Source organism: Esox lucius, chromosome 14 (assembly GCF_011004845.1).
Source record: "Esox lucius isolate fEsoLuc1 chromosome 14, fEsoLuc1.pri, whole genome shotgun sequence".
Classification (NCBI taxonomy): Eukaryota; Metazoa; Chordata; class Actinopteri; order Esociformes; family Esocidae; genus Esox; species Esox lucius.
The window spans coordinates 12923260-12942087 of record NC_047582.1 but is presented as its reverse complement, the minus strand read 5'-3'; the positions used below and the strand labels follow the sequence as shown (position 1 = coordinate 12942087).

The 18828-nt window shown below is 45.4% G+C and overlaps 1 protein-coding gene across 5 annotated transcripts in view; it reads right to left on the bottom strand.

The window, feature by feature from the left end:
* Nucleotides 1–18828, bottom strand: part of LOC105014887 (lysine-specific demethylase 2B) — a 32459-nt gene that overhangs the window by 2156 nt on the left and 11475 nt on the right. Inside the window, exons 11-21 of one of the 5 annotated variants that reach the window (XM_034296799.1) lie at nucleotides 18179–18600; nucleotides 17986–18072; nucleotides 5461–5697; nucleotides 5151–5294; nucleotides 4905–4991; nucleotides 4424–4777; nucleotides 3019–4109; nucleotides 2765–2928; nucleotides 1968–2129; nucleotides 1546–1764; nucleotides 719–825 (exon numbers count right to left, since the gene is read on the bottom strand). In XM_034296799.1, the coding sequence (XP_034152690.1) occupies nucleotides 719–825; nucleotides 1546–1764; nucleotides 1968–2129; nucleotides 2765–2928; nucleotides 3019–4109; nucleotides 4424–4777; nucleotides 4905–4991; nucleotides 5151–5294; nucleotides 5461–5697; nucleotides 17986–18072; nucleotides 18179–18600 (3074 nt within the window). The remainder of the gene's footprint in view (nucleotides 1–718; nucleotides 826–1545; nucleotides 1765–1967; nucleotides 2130–2764; nucleotides 2929–3018; nucleotides 4110–4423; nucleotides 4778–4904; nucleotides 4992–5150; nucleotides 5295–5460; nucleotides 5698–17985; nucleotides 18073–18178; nucleotides 18601–18828) is intronic. The other 4 variants (XM_010877553.3, XM_010877554.3, XM_010877551.4 and 1 more) reach the window with 4 other exon arrangements.

Here is an 18828-nt window from a genome sequence, read left to right as displayed (position 1 = left end):
TCTGACTGTCACACTGTTCTGACTGTCACACAGAGACCTATATCAATACACCGTGACCTTCCCATTTTGGAAAAGCGAATGTATCATATAACTTTGATCATTATATCCGTTGCCCTGTTCACTTTCATTGTAGCCGGGAGAGGCTTCCTTTTAAAAAACTGTGAACTCTCAAAACTGTATTAATTCCAAAAAATTATGTCTCCACAGTCCAGGGTTAGGCTAGATAATCTGAAAAAAGGCCCCAGGATCAAAAGGAGCAACCCTTTCCTTTAAGACCAATTTCACAACAACACCCCACACAATAAAATACAGAAGAACACCAATTCAACTGAACTACCCGCCATTGTTGGAGCAGTAAGCCTACTGTTAACAAAAACGTTACTGGCTGTACTTGTATGACCAAACAGAACTGAGAAATACTGGGTGTTTGTTGGAGGCTTTTCGCAGCGTTTTGTTGTTTTTGTGTTTCTCACTCTCCACATGGGATTCCACAGATTTAATCCCTGTAGTGCAAAGTTTGAAATACTTCTTGTAAAAAACACAGTGGGCTTTGTTTTCTTTCCCTTAAACAGATTTCAACCACAAAGCAAAATTGTTGTTGTCCAACAACTTCAGACTGCATTTGCAGTTTTCCCATGGTATCTGCGGAAAGTTCAACAGCCAATCTCAACTAAATAGCGACCTAAATTACCTAGCTAGGTACTAGCTAGCTATCTACCTCGTGAACAACTGTGTTGGGAGAAAAGCAGCCAACCGTCACAAGTGTCTTGCTGACCTCTAACACTCTGGTAGCAATTGTGGTTCCTCTCTGCGCCTTGACCAGATCTAAAATACGTTCACAAACCACACATTATTTCTGCACACATCACATCTTCAGAATGCTAACAGAACATAGTATAAAGACCTTTTAAGACCTTTAAAAAGATGAAATTAGACTGTTTGTCCTGTCCCACAACGTCCCCATCTGTCTGTTGTTCCTGTCCCATAGTGTTCCCGTCTGTCTGTTTGTCCTGTCCCATAATGTCCCCGTCTGTCTGTTTGTCCTGTCCCACAATGTCCCCATCTGTCTGTTTGTCCTGTCCCATAACGTCCCTGCCTGTCTGTTTGTCCTGTCCCATAACGTCCCTGCCTGTCTGTTTGTCCTGTCCCATAATGTCCCTGCCTGTCTGTTTGTCCTGTCCCATAACGTCCCTGCCTGTCTATTTGTCCTGTCCCATAATGTCCCTGCCTGTCTGTTTGTCCTGTCCCATAACGTCCCTGCCTGTCTGTTTGTCCTGTCCCATAACGTCCCTGCCTGTCTGTTTGTCCTGTCCCATAACGTCCCTGCCTGTCTGTTTGTCCTGTCCCATAACGTCCCTGCCTGTCTGTTTGTCCTGTCCCATAACGTCCCTGCCTGTCTGTTTGTCCTGTCCCATAACGTCCCTGCCTGTCTGTTTGTCCTGTCCCATAACGTCCCTGCCTGTCTGTTCGTCAGTCAGTACTGTTGGTAAACAGCTCCAGTTAATCCAGACAGGGAGGTGGTGACCCAGGCTCGGAACCTCCTACCTGAGAGGTTGATGTCAGTGAGCGAGTCTCTGGTGGTTGTCCCGGCAGCGGTCAGGATGTTGACAGACTGGTCAGTGACGTGGTTGCAGTAGCTCAGATCCAGTCTGGACAGCTGGGGCATGTAACGGATGAGGAGACGCAGGGAGGCGTCCGTGATGTCCAGCCCGGCCAAACGCAGGTCCACCACATTCCTCAGCTTACTCCTGTTGTCCAGCTGACCTACAGAAAGACACGGAGTGAGACGGAGATGGTTGTCTGAAAGCTTTTCCATCTGCGTCACCTTTAAAGACCACCACATGGAGGCACCAGAGAGCCAGACGACAAGCGACATGGGTAACCTGCAGCAGCCTGACTGGGAGCAGAGCACAGCGACGCCGTATTCAGAGGGTCAGCCCAACACTGGGTGGAACGGCGCGACCCACCTGGTCTGTTGTCTGTGGGCGGGGAGAGCAGGTCCCTCATCTGGGCGTCTTTCAGTCCCTCCACCCACTGGACATCCAGGGTCCGCAGGAGGGGGCAGCTGGAGGTGCACAGGGCAGACACGGCCACCCAGGAACAGCCGGAGAGCAGCAGCATCCGGAGGCCTGCAGGGACCACCGTCAGGGGTCAACAGGGGTCCAAATGCAACAACACGGTTCCCTCAGAAGACTCAAGAGCTGTCAACATGACTGAAGCCGGGCCATATTAACAGAGCATTAACGTTGACTAGATCACTCCTACTTTAAATAATAGAAAAATAAAAACGGATATCAACATTTGCTGGCTTTTTCTTTAAGCATTGGGGGGGGGGGTGACTTTACTTTTTCTACTTTGCAATATTAATTAGTCTCCAACAGTTTGTTAACCTGAGGGCAGAAAAACAAACAAACAAAAACAATCAGTATGCAAATGTGAGTGCAGTCGCCGCATAATCCAGAGAAGAAATGGATAGAAACAGAGCAAATCCTCTGAAACACTCAGGGCCCCTGGGGACATAATTATGAAACAGCAGTAGCAGCCATCAGGGAAGGGAAACCTGCAGCTAAACCCAACCAAGGAAATAAAGTCAGTGTCCCCTCCACCTAAATTAAACCGATCATCACTACCAGTCACATTCAGAGCTGTTCTTGTTAGTGGCCTCAGTACAAGAGGAGACTTGGAACAGACTGCATCGGTGACGCTGTGCGAGCCGGGTTTAAAGCCACGGGTCACACCGGTTCTGAGAATGGCCTGGTTTTACCTGGGAGTCTGTTGATGAGCCAACTCAGCTGCTTCTTGGAGATGTTGGTCCAGCTGAGGTCCAGGGCCACAGGTTGCCGGCGGATGATGCCGCTCAACATAAGAGGAGTGATGGACTTGCAGCGGTTCAGATCGATCCTCGTCCACAGCCTCTTATCGCAGCACCTGGGGGGGGGGGGGGGGGGGTCACTACACGCTCATCACGCCACCTCGGCCACAGTGGGACAAGTCGGAGAGCTCGGTTCGGACACTCACCATCTGTTCCAGGTCTTGCAGACGCGCATGCAGACGCAGAGGTCTCTATGGGTCAGGTGCCTGAACACGGCCATCCACACCTCCCTGCGCATCACGTGGGCCTGTCCGTCATCCAGGGGCAGCCTATCTGGCGGCGGGCTGATGGGAGGCGGCCGGATCACGTGGCGCTCCATCTGCACACACTTGGGCGGGGAGCGGCTGGGTGGGGGGCGTGGGCAAATGGGCGTGATCGGAGGGCCGCGGTTCCAGCCCAGGGGCGAAAGCTGCCGGGGCGTCCCGTTCGCCTCCCGTGCCCTGGGGTGGAGCCAGTCCCTGAGGTCGCTGCCGCAGTTGTTGAGCGGCCGCTTGGGCTTGGGCTCCTCCTCCTCGCTCTCAGGCTCAGTCTTCATTAGCCGGTGATTCTGGTTGGCTAAGGCGTCCTCGGTTTTCAGTGGTCTACGGTTGTGATTGGCTAGGCCGTCCTCAGTCTTTATTGGCCTGCGGTTATGGTTGGCAGGGGAGTCCTCCGTTTTAAGCGGCCTGCGGTTGTGACTGATCGAGGAGTCCTCAGTCTTCAGTGGTCGGCGATTGTTATTGGCCGGACTGTCCTCCCTCTTCACCGGTCTGTGGTTCTGATTGGCCAGGCAGTCCTCCGTCTTCTGGATTTCCAGGTTGAGCTCTTTGCTCAGCTCTTTGCTCAGCTCTTTGTTAGGGAGGCGGCGTCGCTGCCTTGCCTTCAGCTGGCCAGGTGTTTTCTCAGGGGTGTCACCCCCCTCACTGCTGGGTCCAGCCTGGGGGGAGCTGGAGCCAGACTGGTCACTCTCCCTGGCCGCAGATGTCCGTAGCAATGGACTCAGAATAGTCTTCATTTTAGCCTCTTTACTGTCATCCAGACCAGCATCTTTCTCCTTCACCGTTTCCTCTTCATCGTCCTCCTTATAATCATCATCCTCATCTTCTTCTCTTCTCCCTTTAGCTGCAACCCTGTCCCCTGTGTATCTGTCCTCTTCATCTTCAAGGTCTTTCTGCTCTTCGTCATCATCAACTCGCTCTTGCTTGATGGTCCTTAGAAGCTTTGGGGTCAAAGGGTCATCAGGTTTTGGGGGCTTCTTCTGTAAGGGAACATGAGAAGCAACTCGATTATTCTGACGTTTGTTACAATCCACTTTCCAGCATGAATTTGTGTTTTCTTAAACATCTTTAACATCATATCTGCATCTCCAAATATTGTTTGACCAGTAAGTGGTTTGCGATGCTCTACCCTCCTCCCCAGGCATGTGCATACAGCTGTCTGTTGGACAAGGTTATTAAATCAAAAGGATTATTGTACTGCCTTTTATCAGATTGAGAGTGCTCAGTACAGAACCTAATTATGATCATAAACCTTATTATCCTCGGTCAGGCTAAAGCATGTCGGAGAAGTTACCTTTTTCTTCACAACCAAAGGCTCGTCTTCATCTTTGATGTCGAACAGCTTCCTCTTTTTCCTCAGCGGGTTGTCCTCGGTCCGGGGTCGGGTAAGAAGCAGCCCACCCAGGGACAGCATGGGGGAGCGTTTCTTCAGGGGAGGGGATTCGTCTGCCTTCCTCTTGGGGGTGTCATCTCGCTCTGCCTTCCTCTTTACCGCCGCCACGCTGGCCGTGGTCACGGTGGGGGATGTCGGCACACTGGGCTGGTCGGGCTCTGCCTTAATGTCACGGTTCAACCGCGAGTCCTTCAGTAGCGACCCGGGAAGGTTGGAGGCGTACTTGAATCCTGGTCCTCTTTTTTGCTTGACGGCCAAAAGGTAAGAAACAAAGGAAGAGAACTTTATACCTTTTGCCTATTTGTTTCCAGACAATGTTAATTCAAAAGACTGAGGTATTTATGCCAAGAACGGCCCTTTCCACACCCACGTAGATGCTTACTTTCCCTGTTTTGCCGGCATGGTTGCATTTTGGACACTCCCAGCAATTCGGCAACTCGTCATTCACCACTCCACCGGAATCTTTCACCTGAACAGCACAAGTGGTCAGCCGGTGATACGGACCAAGGGCAAATGTACACCAGTAATCCACCATTTATCAGTTAGATTGATCAAATTCAAGTCCACCGCAGGGCGACTGTAAACAAACACACTGCGCCATTTTCCAAACCCTGTATGACAGGTTCACCTTGAGACAGAGAGGGTGGACGATTTCGTTGCAGATGGAGCACTCCATGAGCATGAGGTTAAACTTGTCCTCCTCTTCCTCCACCGTGTCCTCCTTCCCAGCCTCTCCACACACCAGACACACTGCCGTGTGGGGAAGGACAGGCTGGACACAACACAGGCATATTACAAAAGCTCTGCATTCACCAGTTGACACGTCCATGCATGTACAAAGAATTCCCAAGTACGTTGCGGGTTCCGTTTTTGTCAGAACAGAGTTGTGTATTGTAAAGAGTGTATTGTAATGGGTCAAGTTCAGCAAGAGAACTCACCGCGATACATTGCCTCATGATGCAGGACTGTTTCATGCGCCCCGGTCCTCCAAACTTCTTCATGTCTTTACAGAAGTGGCACTCGCCACACTCCGTCCTCAGGCACGCCTCGCACTTTCGACATCGTGTCCTCCTCCTCCGGGCCCCAGACGTGCTCCGGTTGGCCGACAGTTTGACCGCCGCTGCCGGAGATGAGACCGCCATTTTGGGTTTGGGCCTATTGTGTGGTCGCTGCTGCTGATAGGAGAAGACGTGGAGGAAGAGGAAGGAGAGTCAGAGGAGTCGTTAGGGAGGAAGGAGAGTCAGGAGTTCTTTAAAGTCGAAAGACAGTCAAGGGTTTTTATAGTGGAAAGACAGTCAGGAGTCTTTAAAGCACTGAGGTACAGAGGCAGACAAAGCAGCCGATTAGCTAAACCAGGTGAATTATAGCAGAGCCTTTCTGATGACCTGTAATACTCAGTTCTCTGGTGTAACCATCCATTTCCACTTTCTACAGAAAACACAAGCATGGGGAAGAATTCACCGACATCCAACTACAGCAGAATAAAGAACATAAGCTTTGTCTAACTCAAGTAATCTGCACTCAAAACGTCTCAAACGCGTGGTTTGAATACGTTACCGTGTTTCCTTGGCAACATCGTATTCCAAAACACGAACCACTTTAAAAGTGTTACGTAACAGGGAGAGAGCGTAAGTTGAAATGTGCTGTGAAATCCAGCCGAAGGTGGTGAGGGATGGGGACGGGGGTGCTTTGAAGTAGAGTCCTTTTCATTATTGAGGCTATTTCCTCCTGACAGTGTTTATACCCTCTCTGTTATTGCTGGCCCTGAGCCGACGCAGAGACAATGCTGTACGTGGCGCTCATAAAACACACGCGCACGCAAGCATGGGCAAACAGGGTCTGTACTGAAGATGTAGCGTGTGGAACCGACGGGGAGACAGTGGCTAGGCCCGGCCACAGAGAGAGGACCCGGGGGACTGTACTGAGGGGCATTGTGGTGTAGTCAATATGGGACTGAGCCAAAGCCACTTTCAGAGGGAGTTGTATGAGAGGAAATGCTGTTACCCTGAGTTCAAATGCCAGGTATTCAACAGGCACACAGTCACCCACTGACCATGTGCACCTTTCCACCTGTCCTGTGATAATTCAGCCTGACATGCTGCGTACCAAAGAAATGCAACTGAAGTCTTAATGGCTGTTTATATCTGTGGTTGGAACAGTTTATAGGTACTTGGATCAGAGTCTGTTAACTGCTTTAAATGCATATCTGCAGAGCATTAAGCAAGATGGAATACATGAGAGGAACAATAACCATATTGAAATGAATCATTCAGGAATCCCTTTGATCCTCAGACTAATGCACTAAGCCGAGCACACTTCATCTCTTCCCAATCCTCACTGAATGCTGAGCCAGGGGGACTAACAGGTTCAGGCGAGGAATAAAAACGCAAGCCTTTCTTGAAACATTTCACACAATGTAAGTCGGCGCTGTGAATTGAACAGAATGTTTATGTCATCTTAACATTCTTGAACTAGTGATGTGGAAAGAGATAAGATAAATCTGTGATCACAATTAGACAGGAATGTAATAAAGCAGCCACTGATAAAGCAACCAGAAGGATCAGATTTCAGAAGCAACGTCAGCAGTGCCTTTTCTTAGGATTTGCATAGCAACATCAAAGTACTACCATCTACTATCCATGTTACATACAGACATGGAACAAACAAGAGAGTGGAGTATTGACACCTCTAATAAAATGAACATGTAGAAATAACACCAACACACTTGAAAGACTAGCACTGTCCCTTCAGTCAATATTTTGTAGAGGTGAACTTTGGCAGCAATTACAGCAATGGATAAGTCTCTACTAACTTTGGACATCCGGACACAACAAAACTGCTCAAGCTCTGTCCAGTTAGATGGGGACCTTTGGTGAACAGCAACTCTTTCCACATTTCTAAATTGTATTGAGTATACAGAGATGCAACATACAAGCACTACAGCTACAAAACCCTTTTTCATATCTACACAACATCCCTCCACCCAAAAACACCAACATTAACGCACACAAATATATCCAAACAAAATAAAAATGTATTAAAAAACAAATACAAATGTCCAAGTCTAAATAATATGTACAAAATCCAAAAACACTATCACCAATCACCCTCCCACCCATTTCCTTTGTTGGTCACAATACTCATTCCCGGTCAATATTTGGTAATTGACCAAAAAAGGATATAAATGGTTGCTATCCAAGGAAAAGGTCGTCAGTACATCCTCTCAGATTGTATTTCAGTTTTTCTAAAGGCAGAAAACAACTGAGATCTTTCAACCAAGCAGAAACAGTGGGAGGTTTAGGGGACTTCCAGCTAAGCAATATTTGACGGAAGTCTATAAGTGAATAAAATGCCACAACATCTGCCTGCTATTTGGTTAGACAAGACAATAGAGATTGAACTCTGAATATAGCTATCAAAGGACAGGGCTACAGGTCAATGCCTAAGATTGTAGAATGTAGTAAAGAAGAATAATGAATATTCAGGCAGTTTGGAACATGAATAAAATATGTGAGCGTGTTTTGCCGGAAAGACTGAGCATCTATCAGACATATCAGTTGTTTGTCACAAATCTATACAAAAGCTTTTGTATAGTGAATTCTGTGCAATACCTTGAATTTCATTAAACCTAGCCTAGCACATGAGGATGTGGAGTACAAAAACCATACAAAAAAAGCCTCCTCCCACCAGTCCTCTGTTAGGTCAAGTTCACAGTCCAAGTCTGCCTTAATGTGGAGTAGTGGAGAGGTTTCAGAGGAAACCATAAGAGCATACAGCCAGGAAATCAAACCCTCCCGAATCACTGGCAGAGACAAAATCTCCTCCAACAACGTGTTCAGGGATTAATAAGGAAAAGTAGGAACATGAGAATAAGCAAAGCTACGGGCTTGAACACAGAGGAAATGATGACAGCAAGGCACATTACATTTTACTACCAGGTCCTTAAAACGGGAAAACCTCCCACCTAAAAGCAAATCTTTAAAACAAAACAAACCCCTCTCTCACCACAGAACAGAAGTTTGGTTAAGTTGGGAGGGTAAAAAAGGTGGTTATTACAAACAGGGCTCAGAAGAGAAGGGGCAGAAAGTTCAAAATACTGAGGGAATTGTTTCCAGATGTCCAAGGTAGACATCACAATGGGGTTTCTGGTATAAGTTGAGGGACACAAGACAGTGGGGCACAACCTACGACACAAAGTGAAGACAACTGGCAAGAGTGTGCATTCATTATGCACCAATTGACAGTTGGAGCCTTGTGCCAGGGCAGAATCTTTAGAATATCAGCTGCCCAGAAGAACCAGAAAAGGATTAATTGCGGGCCTAGTTCAGCTGGCCCGCAATTAAAACCATAAACGTTGATTACCTTTCTGGATTCGAACCCAGGTCTCCCATGTGAGTGGCTTTGTCTTTAACCACAGTGCCTCATGCTAAGTTTGAATATTTCGCTAGACACCATCAAGCATTGTGTTAAACTGACTAAACTGACTCCACATCCTCATGTGCTTGGCTTTTGGCCTTAGGGAGTTTTTACTAACCACTGAAATTCAATACTGTTGTTGTTTGTTCCTTGGGGTTTCAGGCTGGGTGTTTTGCAAAAGCACTTAGTGACAACTGCTGATGTAAAAAGGGCTTTATAAATACATTTGATTGATTGATTTGATTGACTAACGTTTCTTATGAAGTTTACCTCCACCACAAATAGCATCTATGAAATGTATGGCATTTGCCACTGGCCATATTAACAGCATATTAGCCAGTAATAGGCTTACTAGTATCTAACGTACTACTTGGAATAGTCATAAGAATTGAGCAATTGCTTTCAAGACTGAATAAGAACTTTACACTGCCAAAGCTATTTCATTTCATGGCACAAAAACTGTCATTTTTCTATCATTCGTGAATGACATTGATACAATAACTATGAATATAGATGACAATAACTGACTTTTTTGTCAAAGGAAAAGACGAGAATCGTGGAAACCCCTAATCTATTACTGCCCAAGAGGTTTTGATCTAGTCTATATTACCCCAAAAAGCATGCAAGGATGAATACTTGGAAAATCCACCAGAAATAGCTGCGATATAAGTGTAAACTGTTTTATTTTAGGCTTACTATAATGCAGCTACTGAAGGTTGTAGCCAGCAAAGGTTTTGTCTATCCAGAACAAATCCTAATGCATAATTTGCTCTGACGGCAACAAGATTTGAACGCGGGACCTATAGGTTGCAGGGCCTCGTCTCTAACCACTACGCTATTTAACAAGGGGTAGTCAGACAGTCAGTCAGCCACTCACTCACTCAGTTAGAGACATTCGTTGGCTCTTCTTAGCTGGCTCCAGTTACATGGTCCGGCAAAAACTATACATTCGTAAGTGCCGACCCACCATCCTGTCTCCTTCTTTGAAGCATTACTTTACATATTCTAGGTCATTTACCTGGACAAATAAAACAATTGATGAGCCTGTCTAACATGGTAGGAAATGATTTTGCCAGGAAGTTCAGAAGTCATTGAAAAAGGTACAGAAATCTAGGCAAAATTTGATTCTGCCAGTTATGGAGAGAGGCAAAATATCCTAACAATGTAAATCATCTTTCACTCACGAGACCAAACTCAAAACATTTGTTTGGTGAAGAGTACTTACAGCTCCAGAAAAAATAAAGAGACCACTGCACCTTTTTCATTCATTTCCAAAAAGGTAGAAAAGGAAGGTTTTGAGTGAGGAACACAAGGGTTAAAAGTATGAGACCACTGCAAATTGAACACTGTTCCTCACTCAAAACTTTCCTTTTCAACTTTTTTGGAAAGGAAAGAAAAAGGTGCAGTGGTGTCTTAATTCTTTCCGGAGCTGTATGTTCACACCTCAGTAAAAAAAAAACAGAAAGTGAAAGGCAGCGGGTGAATGTCAATTGCATTCACTTCTGAATGTTCAACTAGTAACCCAAGAACAACCCAAATCTGTTTAAAATATGCAGTGGGTTGTCGAGAGAGTTCACAGGGTTGGTGGTATATAACATTCGCATAACCTATAAACAATGACACACTGTGTTTTGCACCTGCACCAAGGATCCCAGTGAATGGCAGTGATGATTTTACAGCTAAGGAAAGTGGTAATATCGCCAGAGCAAAAAGGAGCAGGGACATATGGCACCCCTGACGGGTCCCACTGGAGATGTGAAATACTCTGAATGTTGAGAGTTGGTGTGCAAAGCAGTCATACCCATGAAATGAAATTAGACCCCAAACTTAATTATCCCAGAATATTAACTAAATAATACCACTCAACCCAATCAAAAGCTTTCTCCGGATCAAGAGAAACAACAATTTTGAGGACCGGTGAGACAAAAGGAAAGAATATAATGGTTAGTAGATGCACATTGGAAAACAGTTGTCATCTTTGATACAACCTGTATGACCTTCAGAAACTACAGTGGGGAGAACAAGTATTTGATACACTGCCGATTTTGCAGGTTTTCCCACTTACAAAGCATGTAGAGGTCTGTCATTTTTATCATAGGTACACTTCAACTGTGAGAGACAGAATCTAAAACAAAAATCACATTGTATGATTTTGAAATAATTAATTTGCATTTTATTGCTCCATACAAGATCTCACCTCGTGGGGCATCAGTGATCATGAAGAAGGTGAGGGATCAGCCCAGAAATACACGGCAGGACCTGGTCAATGACCTTAAGAGAGCTGGGACCACAGTCTCAAAGAAAACCATTAGTAACACACTACGCCGTCATGGATTAAAATCCTGCAGCGCACACAAGGTCCCACTGCTCAAGCCAGCGCATGTCCAGGCCCGTCTGAAGTTTGCCAATGACCATCTGGATGATCCAGAGGAGGAATGGGAGAGGGTCATGTGGTCTGATGAGACAAAAATTAGAGATTTTTGGTCTAAACTCCACTCGCCGTGTTTGGAGGAAGAAGAAGGATGAGTACAACCCCAAGAACACCATCCCAACGGTGAAGCATGGAGGTGGAAACATCATTCTTTGGGAATGCTTTTATGCCAAGGGGACAGGACGACTGCACCGTATTGAGGGGAGGATGGATGGGGCCATGTATCACAAGATCTTGGCCAACAACCTCCTTCCCTCAGTAAGAGCATTGAAAATGGGTCGTGGCTGGGTCTTCCAGCATGACAACGACCCGAAACACACAGCCAGGGCAACTAAGGAGTGGCTCCGTAAGTAGCATCTCAAGGTCCTGGAGTGGCCTAGCCAGTCTCCAGACCTGAACCCATTAGAAAATCTTTGGAGGGAGCTGAAAGTCTGTATTGCCCAGTGACAGCCCTGAAACCTGAAGGATCTGGAGAAGCTCTGTATGGAGGAGTGGGCCAAAATCCCTGCTGCAGTGTGTCCAAACTTGGTCAAGAACTACAGGAAACGTATGATCTCTGTAATTGCAAACAAAGGTTTCTGTATGAAATATTAAGTTCTGCTTTTCTGATGTATCAAATACTTATGTCATGCAATAAAATGCAAAAAAGAAAAATCATACAACGTGATTTTCTGGATTTTTGTTTTAGATTCCGTCACTCACAGTTGAAGAGTACCTATGATAAAAATGACAGACCTCTACATGCTTTGTAAGTGGGAAAACCTGCAAAATCGGCAGTGTATCAAATACTTGTTCTCCCCACTGTACATTGAGAAGACAGGGATCCATACAGGATGCTAGGACCTTAGTATGCCTACCTGTTATGTAGCTGGAGGAGCGAGAGGAAGAATATACGCTACAGCCATAATGATCGGCACGACACTGTGGCAGAAATGTGAAACACAACATGAAACCTCCCATTCTCTTCAACTAACACACACACCACTACATTTCTCGCTCAGTTTCCCTCTCACACAGGCACACAGCTCCCAAACAAACACAGCTCCCAAGCACCATTGATTTTTTTGGGAATAAAAGTTTTGTTTTAAATTAGGTCTGTATGACTCCTGCTTTTGAAGCATCTCCCAAAAGTAGAAGATCATTTTCCTTTCTTCCTGTGCCAATCGTATTTTCAAAACCGTTTGTGCTCGATACAACTCATTTTCTTAGACTGTTGCAATGTATCAACTCGGCTCTCTCTGCTCCATTCTATACAATATACAAATGTAATAACGCAAGCCTCATTAGGCTTGAGGGGCTTTCATGAAAATGGAAATATAATAAACTACAGGACTGTTGACAGATTGTCGATAAACATTCTCCTCTTTTACATATCTTCACATAGTATTGTCATTTATCAGAACACACCATTTTTAAGGGATGAACAAATGGCACAGCTCGCATCAGAGGAATACACACCGAAACAAGTACACCAAATGCGGTGAAAGCACAAGATATTTACTTAAGACACATCCTCATCCATCACATCCAAAACCTTCGGTCATAACGCTAAAATAGTAGCCAGGAAGAGAGAGACTAATTTTAGATTGCGTAAAATCTTTATGAAAGTTGGCTTACAGAGAAAGCATCAAAATGAAGGCTTATACAGTCAATAAACATTATGGGTGCTACACTGTCAATCCCTAACAGCCATTCAGCTCATCTTTAAAAGACTGTAGAAGACACAAAGAACTCAGAAGACATACTTTGTCTGTGTGACTTCCTTAACGTCTTGTCTTCAGGATTAGGATTGTCTTCACAGAGGGGCGGCAGCTCTTTGAGCGCTTTCTTTTTTACAGTCCTTCCTTATTTCCACTGCTTTTTTAATGCTTTTTATTGACAGAATTATAGGAAAAAGAGAGATGAGAGGAGAGACAGTGGTGATGGGTGGAGATGGCTTTTGAACCCTGGGAGCCTCATATGTGCATGGAGCTGTGAGTGGTAGCAATGGACCCCAGCTCTACACAGTGAGTTCTTCCTAAAAGCCCTGAAATATGACTGACTGAAATACTGTATTAGAGACTTGGCCATCTTCTCTATAATAACCAAAATGAATCAACTGGTAGAATAAAGAACACATGAAATGTAGGCCGTAAGGATTATAAGGAACACTGTATTTTTGGATGTTCAGGTTGACCTTGGTGTGGATCTAATGACCACAAAACGCTCTATCGCATTTCCAAACATAGAAACTATTCCTTTTTTTTGCCCATTTATGTCCATGACAGATCAAAATGTGTTTTCTCATGGCTCCCTCATGAATTTCTGCAGAAGACAAGGTCAGCAATGTTTGGAAAACTGAATCACAATAAAATCACAGTATGGAATCGCAAAACATACAGAATCATCAGAATCGTTACTCAGACTAACAATTCAAATCGCCAACTAAGAAGTGCCTGGCAACTCCCAGCCCTGCCAGCTAGAGGAGCCAACCCAAACCTACTAGGTGAGAGGGGCAGTAAGTCGCCCTACCCCGTGGCCCTGAGTATGAGGTCAGCGGAACGACCAACACTCATCTCAGGAGAAGTACATCAGCAGGCTATTCCTTAGCTCAGCTGGCTGATGGTCAACCGAGGGGTAAAAACAGGGCCGGATGCCACGGTGGAATACAGAAGGACTTGCGTCATTCGGGCAGCCCGTAACGCTGAGGCAGTTGTACAGCACAAACACAAGTGACGTGTGATCTCAGATGAAACAATACCGCTGGTAAACCTCAAGGGGGAAAAGCTAGCCAGTGAGTGAGGAATAATAGATGCAAGAGTCTCAGAAGCTGCGCTAGGAGCGCCTTGAGGTAGTTACTGAGAAAGATGGCGGGGAAAGATTGTCATTAACTCGTTACATTATCACGTTTAATTAAGGCAGCTTTGTGAAGGCGGCAATCAAAAGGGCTCGTTACCAATGCCCAGAAAAGCACTCATCCAAATGTTGACTGCGCTGTTGTTGTAGAGTTCTGAGGGATTTTCTAGAGCAGGTCTTGATACGGCAACTACCCAAGGAATTCACAAGTGACTCTGTTAACAACTTGTTGTCACTTCTTTCTCTATGAATCTCCATACATCACACAAGCAGCAGGAAAGCATCCACAACCAGACCCTTAAGATGGCGGTGACGTGCTGACATGAAACCCCTGCCAACGTGTGCGTCCATATCCAGCAGGAACATCACCAACAAAGGCTATGTGATTATCAACAACAACGGAAAAAAACTGGGACGAGGGGAGAAAAAAAAACATCCTTGCCGAGGATCGAAAGGAATTCTCCTGTATCCAATGATTCCTCAGCACTGTCAGTGTGGAAGTGGAAGGGGGTGTGGAATGCAGTGCTGTGACTATGTGGCAGAGGAGTCTATACATAACATTAAAGCTCCCTCAAACGCACAGTCTCCGGGCCAAACCCCATTCGTACGTCAACTTTATTTTCTAATTATCATACACAATCGCAGGTACAAAAACAAAAATCGGTTGAATGTCTCTGATTTATTCTTGCCTGCTCATACATGCTTATACAAGCTCATACGAACCTATTAAATATTCATCTCTGGTCTTCATCGTCCTGTTTAATCTCACACACACACACACACACACATACACACACACACACACACAACATTCTTGCTGTTTATCATTTCTCTTCACTGTTCTGGAATAACCAGCAGTGCTTTAAGGTCTGACACTGCAATCTGAACACTCAGTCCCTTCTCACCTCCTTACTCCATGGACACAAACACACGCACAGAAACACACACACACACACACACACACACACACACACACACACACACACACACATATATATATATATATATATATATATATATATATAAATACACACACACACACACACACACACACACACAGAACCTGTCAATCAACTTATAACCACCAGAGGAAAAAAAAACCTGAGCCACAGAAAGCGGAACACCGAAACAGAAACCGCACTTCTCTTCAGCTAGACGCCTCAATATACCAACAACATCTACCGTTGCCCTGCTCTATTCACTGCGCTGCGCACAGATTCCACAGCCGTCTCCACAGGAGCTGGACCCAGCGCGCTAACCAACCTGCTCGGCCTCTGAGTCGTAATCCTCATCGTCAGCGCTCAGCGACATGGCCATGGCTGGTTCTCATACCCCTACCAGCTCACAGCAAACTGACATGGCTGCAGACAGCCTAAGCCTCCTCCTCCTGCTGCTGCTGCCGTCTCCCCCCACGGCCCTCCCTCCTGCTCCACAATCACCCGCAACAGTAAGATACGGAACAGCAAAAGCAGAGCGGGCCGGCTCATGAATAGGGAATGGCTAGGACTTGGAGTGAGGCGTGACAGGCAGGCAGGGCAGCCAATGGGCACACCGTATGCAGATAACAGCAGATAACAGCTTTGAATATGCGCAGGGGAGCCCCTCTTCCAGTCAGGAGAGAGAATGCATAACCAGTTAGGGGATATTCATGAGCTGGATGAGTGGGAGAGAAATCTAACCAGTCTAGCCAATAGAGGGAGGCAGATGGAGCACACATCCAGCCCCCACAATCACCAGCTGTCCTTTCAATGGACTGAGGGGCTGGGGAGGAGGGGACGACAGATTTATACTCTCAAAATCCAGTACAATGCTGAGATCTGCTATGGTGTCTTAGTCATCCTGCTCTGTTAGTGACTGGTGTAGTTTGTTCCCTTCCTGAATGCCTGCCGCATCAGTGAATCTGGTTTTGATTGCTCTGCTCTGGCATGAGCTGGAGCAGAGATACTGGTTATAATAATGAGATCCTAATGTCTTTGGCTTTGTTGTCCTGAGGTAAACAGGGTTTCCATTAGATTCTGTTAACAGAAAGGCAGTTTCCTTAGGCACAAAGTTAAGCTCCAGCCTATTCTTTTCATTGGATTCGTGGATACATTTTGGCATTTGAATAATTTTTGAATATTGAGTTAATATAATCGAAGGGGACAACTTCAAGAAAAGGTGTTTATAAAAGTTTTAATGATGTTGGGATGTCAAGTGCATCACACCTAAACCAGAACAGTCATAAAATCCTAATCATTATAACACCTCTATAAGTTTAAAATGAACCTCAAGTATCAAAATTGCAAATCATGCTTACCTTGACTGCATTTCAAAAGTCAAACATTCCTGACCTCACGTAATATTTAGGTAACTGCTTAACATGGACAGATTCTTGAGAGAAGTAATCCCTCTTGCTTAATATCTGTGATTCTGAGCTCCCTCTCCCACTGAAGTTCTTTCGAAGCTTCATTGGTTCTCAACCTTTTTTGGTCCAGCGCCCCCCCATCCATTATCCAGGTCCCTTACCGCCCCCCATCAAATAAGATGCAGGCTAATTGCCCTGAAAATTAATGATTATTATTATTGTTGTTATTTTTATTGTTGCTACTATTGTGATAATCAAAAACAATCAAAAAAGCACATCACTAAATGACAAACAACAGATTTATTAGTTTCCCAGGGAAACAAACAGCACCCAATCAGAAACAGGTAGCAATTAAACATTCAAATCTTAATCAAACAACAGCCAATCAGAAATACCAAACAATAATAATTCTTATGAATTAGTCCAACAGAAACCAAGCTGGCACTTATCAAGGGATAAAAGCAGAAGGATTAACTTTCAGTCAAGGAAAACCTTTGAAACTTAGTAAGAGCCCTGCGCCTAGTTGTACTACAGTCATGTCAACAAAACCACTTGTATTGAATAGTGTTTTAATGTGCGTCTGGATGCTTGACGCTAAGTTGCTTTCAGGGGAAGTCCGACAGCGGAATATCCCTTTTGTAAATGTATAACCACTGCGATAAGAAGGCATTCACGGTGTATCCCTCAGAGAAAATAACGCTTTTAAGAGAAATAAATTCTTCCACGGGTAATACCAAGAAAGAGAGCATCCATTTACCAGAGTTTACATAGTAAACTTCATGTGGGTGACATTTTATAGACGGTACAAGAAGCTGACAGAAACACTGAAGAAAAGAAAAGTTACGACACACCGTCTCGTCCATTCGCAGTGGCAGAAACCGGCATGTTTTAATGTTGCAGACCACAGTTTTTTGCACTTTAAACTTGTACACTACACTACACTTTCACTTCCCTCTTCATCGAAGCAACAGTCGAAGTAACGGGTCATGGAATGGGGGTTTAGCACAACTAAGCATCTCTGACCTGATAGAAAATAATGAATTGTTCTGTCTAGCGAGTCAGTGTGTTTAGATCACCCACAAGGACAAGACTTTTCGTTCAACCTTTCCTCTGTAAACACAAAGCTCTAACTTGGTAAACAAGATCACTCAGCACAATGTAAATAATGAAAACATGGCAGCCGCTGTAGATGATACCCAGCTGTGACATCGAGCAGAAGAGCGAAGCAAAATACACAGAGAATCTCATTATCTCCCTCGTTAGGTTAGCTAACTTAAAATTATGCAAATAAGGAGAAAACAAAGTGAGAGAGGGAGATGACCTCAGAAATACGACATGCTCTCTGCTTCGCTGGGCCAAGGCACAGGCAATGAGGACGGGCGGGACATCAAAATGACAGACGAACAACAACACCAGGGTTCAAACAGGCATTCTCACCTTGGCAGACTTCTTCGGCCAGCACACCACAGGTACACCCGTGGCAGCCATTTTGGGATCGTCATCTTCATGTTCCTTCAGCACCACCTAGGCAATGGGGAGAACAGTAAAATAGGTTCTGGTGTTTTGTAGTGGCCCGTTCAGGCATTTGGACAAAAATGTACATTAGACATAAAATGGATGAGCCACATACCTTCATGTCATCCAGCAGTCCCTGGGGGTCCTCGATGCCAAGTGGAACACACTTCTTATTTTCAGGGAGTGACTCCAGTTTTTCCACCAGGTCCTTGAGACCCTTTAGTTCAAACTCGGTCAAATGAGTCCATTTAGTTGGAGCCTCGGAACCTGGCGAGCCAGACGGGGTTTTGGGGAAGTCTGAGGGCTGGGTGAAAGTGGGTACACAGCTGTCCTCAGAGTCATTGGACAAGGCAGCTTTGAGGTGCTGAGGGCTGCTGAATTTCCCTTTCCTGTTTTCAGGAGAGCATGGGTCATCAAATGCTGACCTGTCGCTCCGTTCATCCGGTCCTTGCTGCGTCTCACAGGAGTCCTCTTCATCCATGTCCTGGCTCCGAGAGTCAGAGGACGGGCTCTCTGTACTTAGCTTCGTCTCCAAGTCTGAGGAAGAGGATGCGAGAAGGGCGAAGAACAGGACTAGTCTACTGTGCTTTATGCATAACCATTCAGGTAAGAACTTCAGTTACTGTCCTTTTGCGATCGAATCAGTGAGGAGGTGGTGTCTGTGTTCAAATAGCACCCAGGTCAGATGATTAATATCTCTGGCTTTTTGCAGGGGATTAAAACGTAACCCTTTTTTGAGTGCTCATTACAATACAAAAGGAGAGC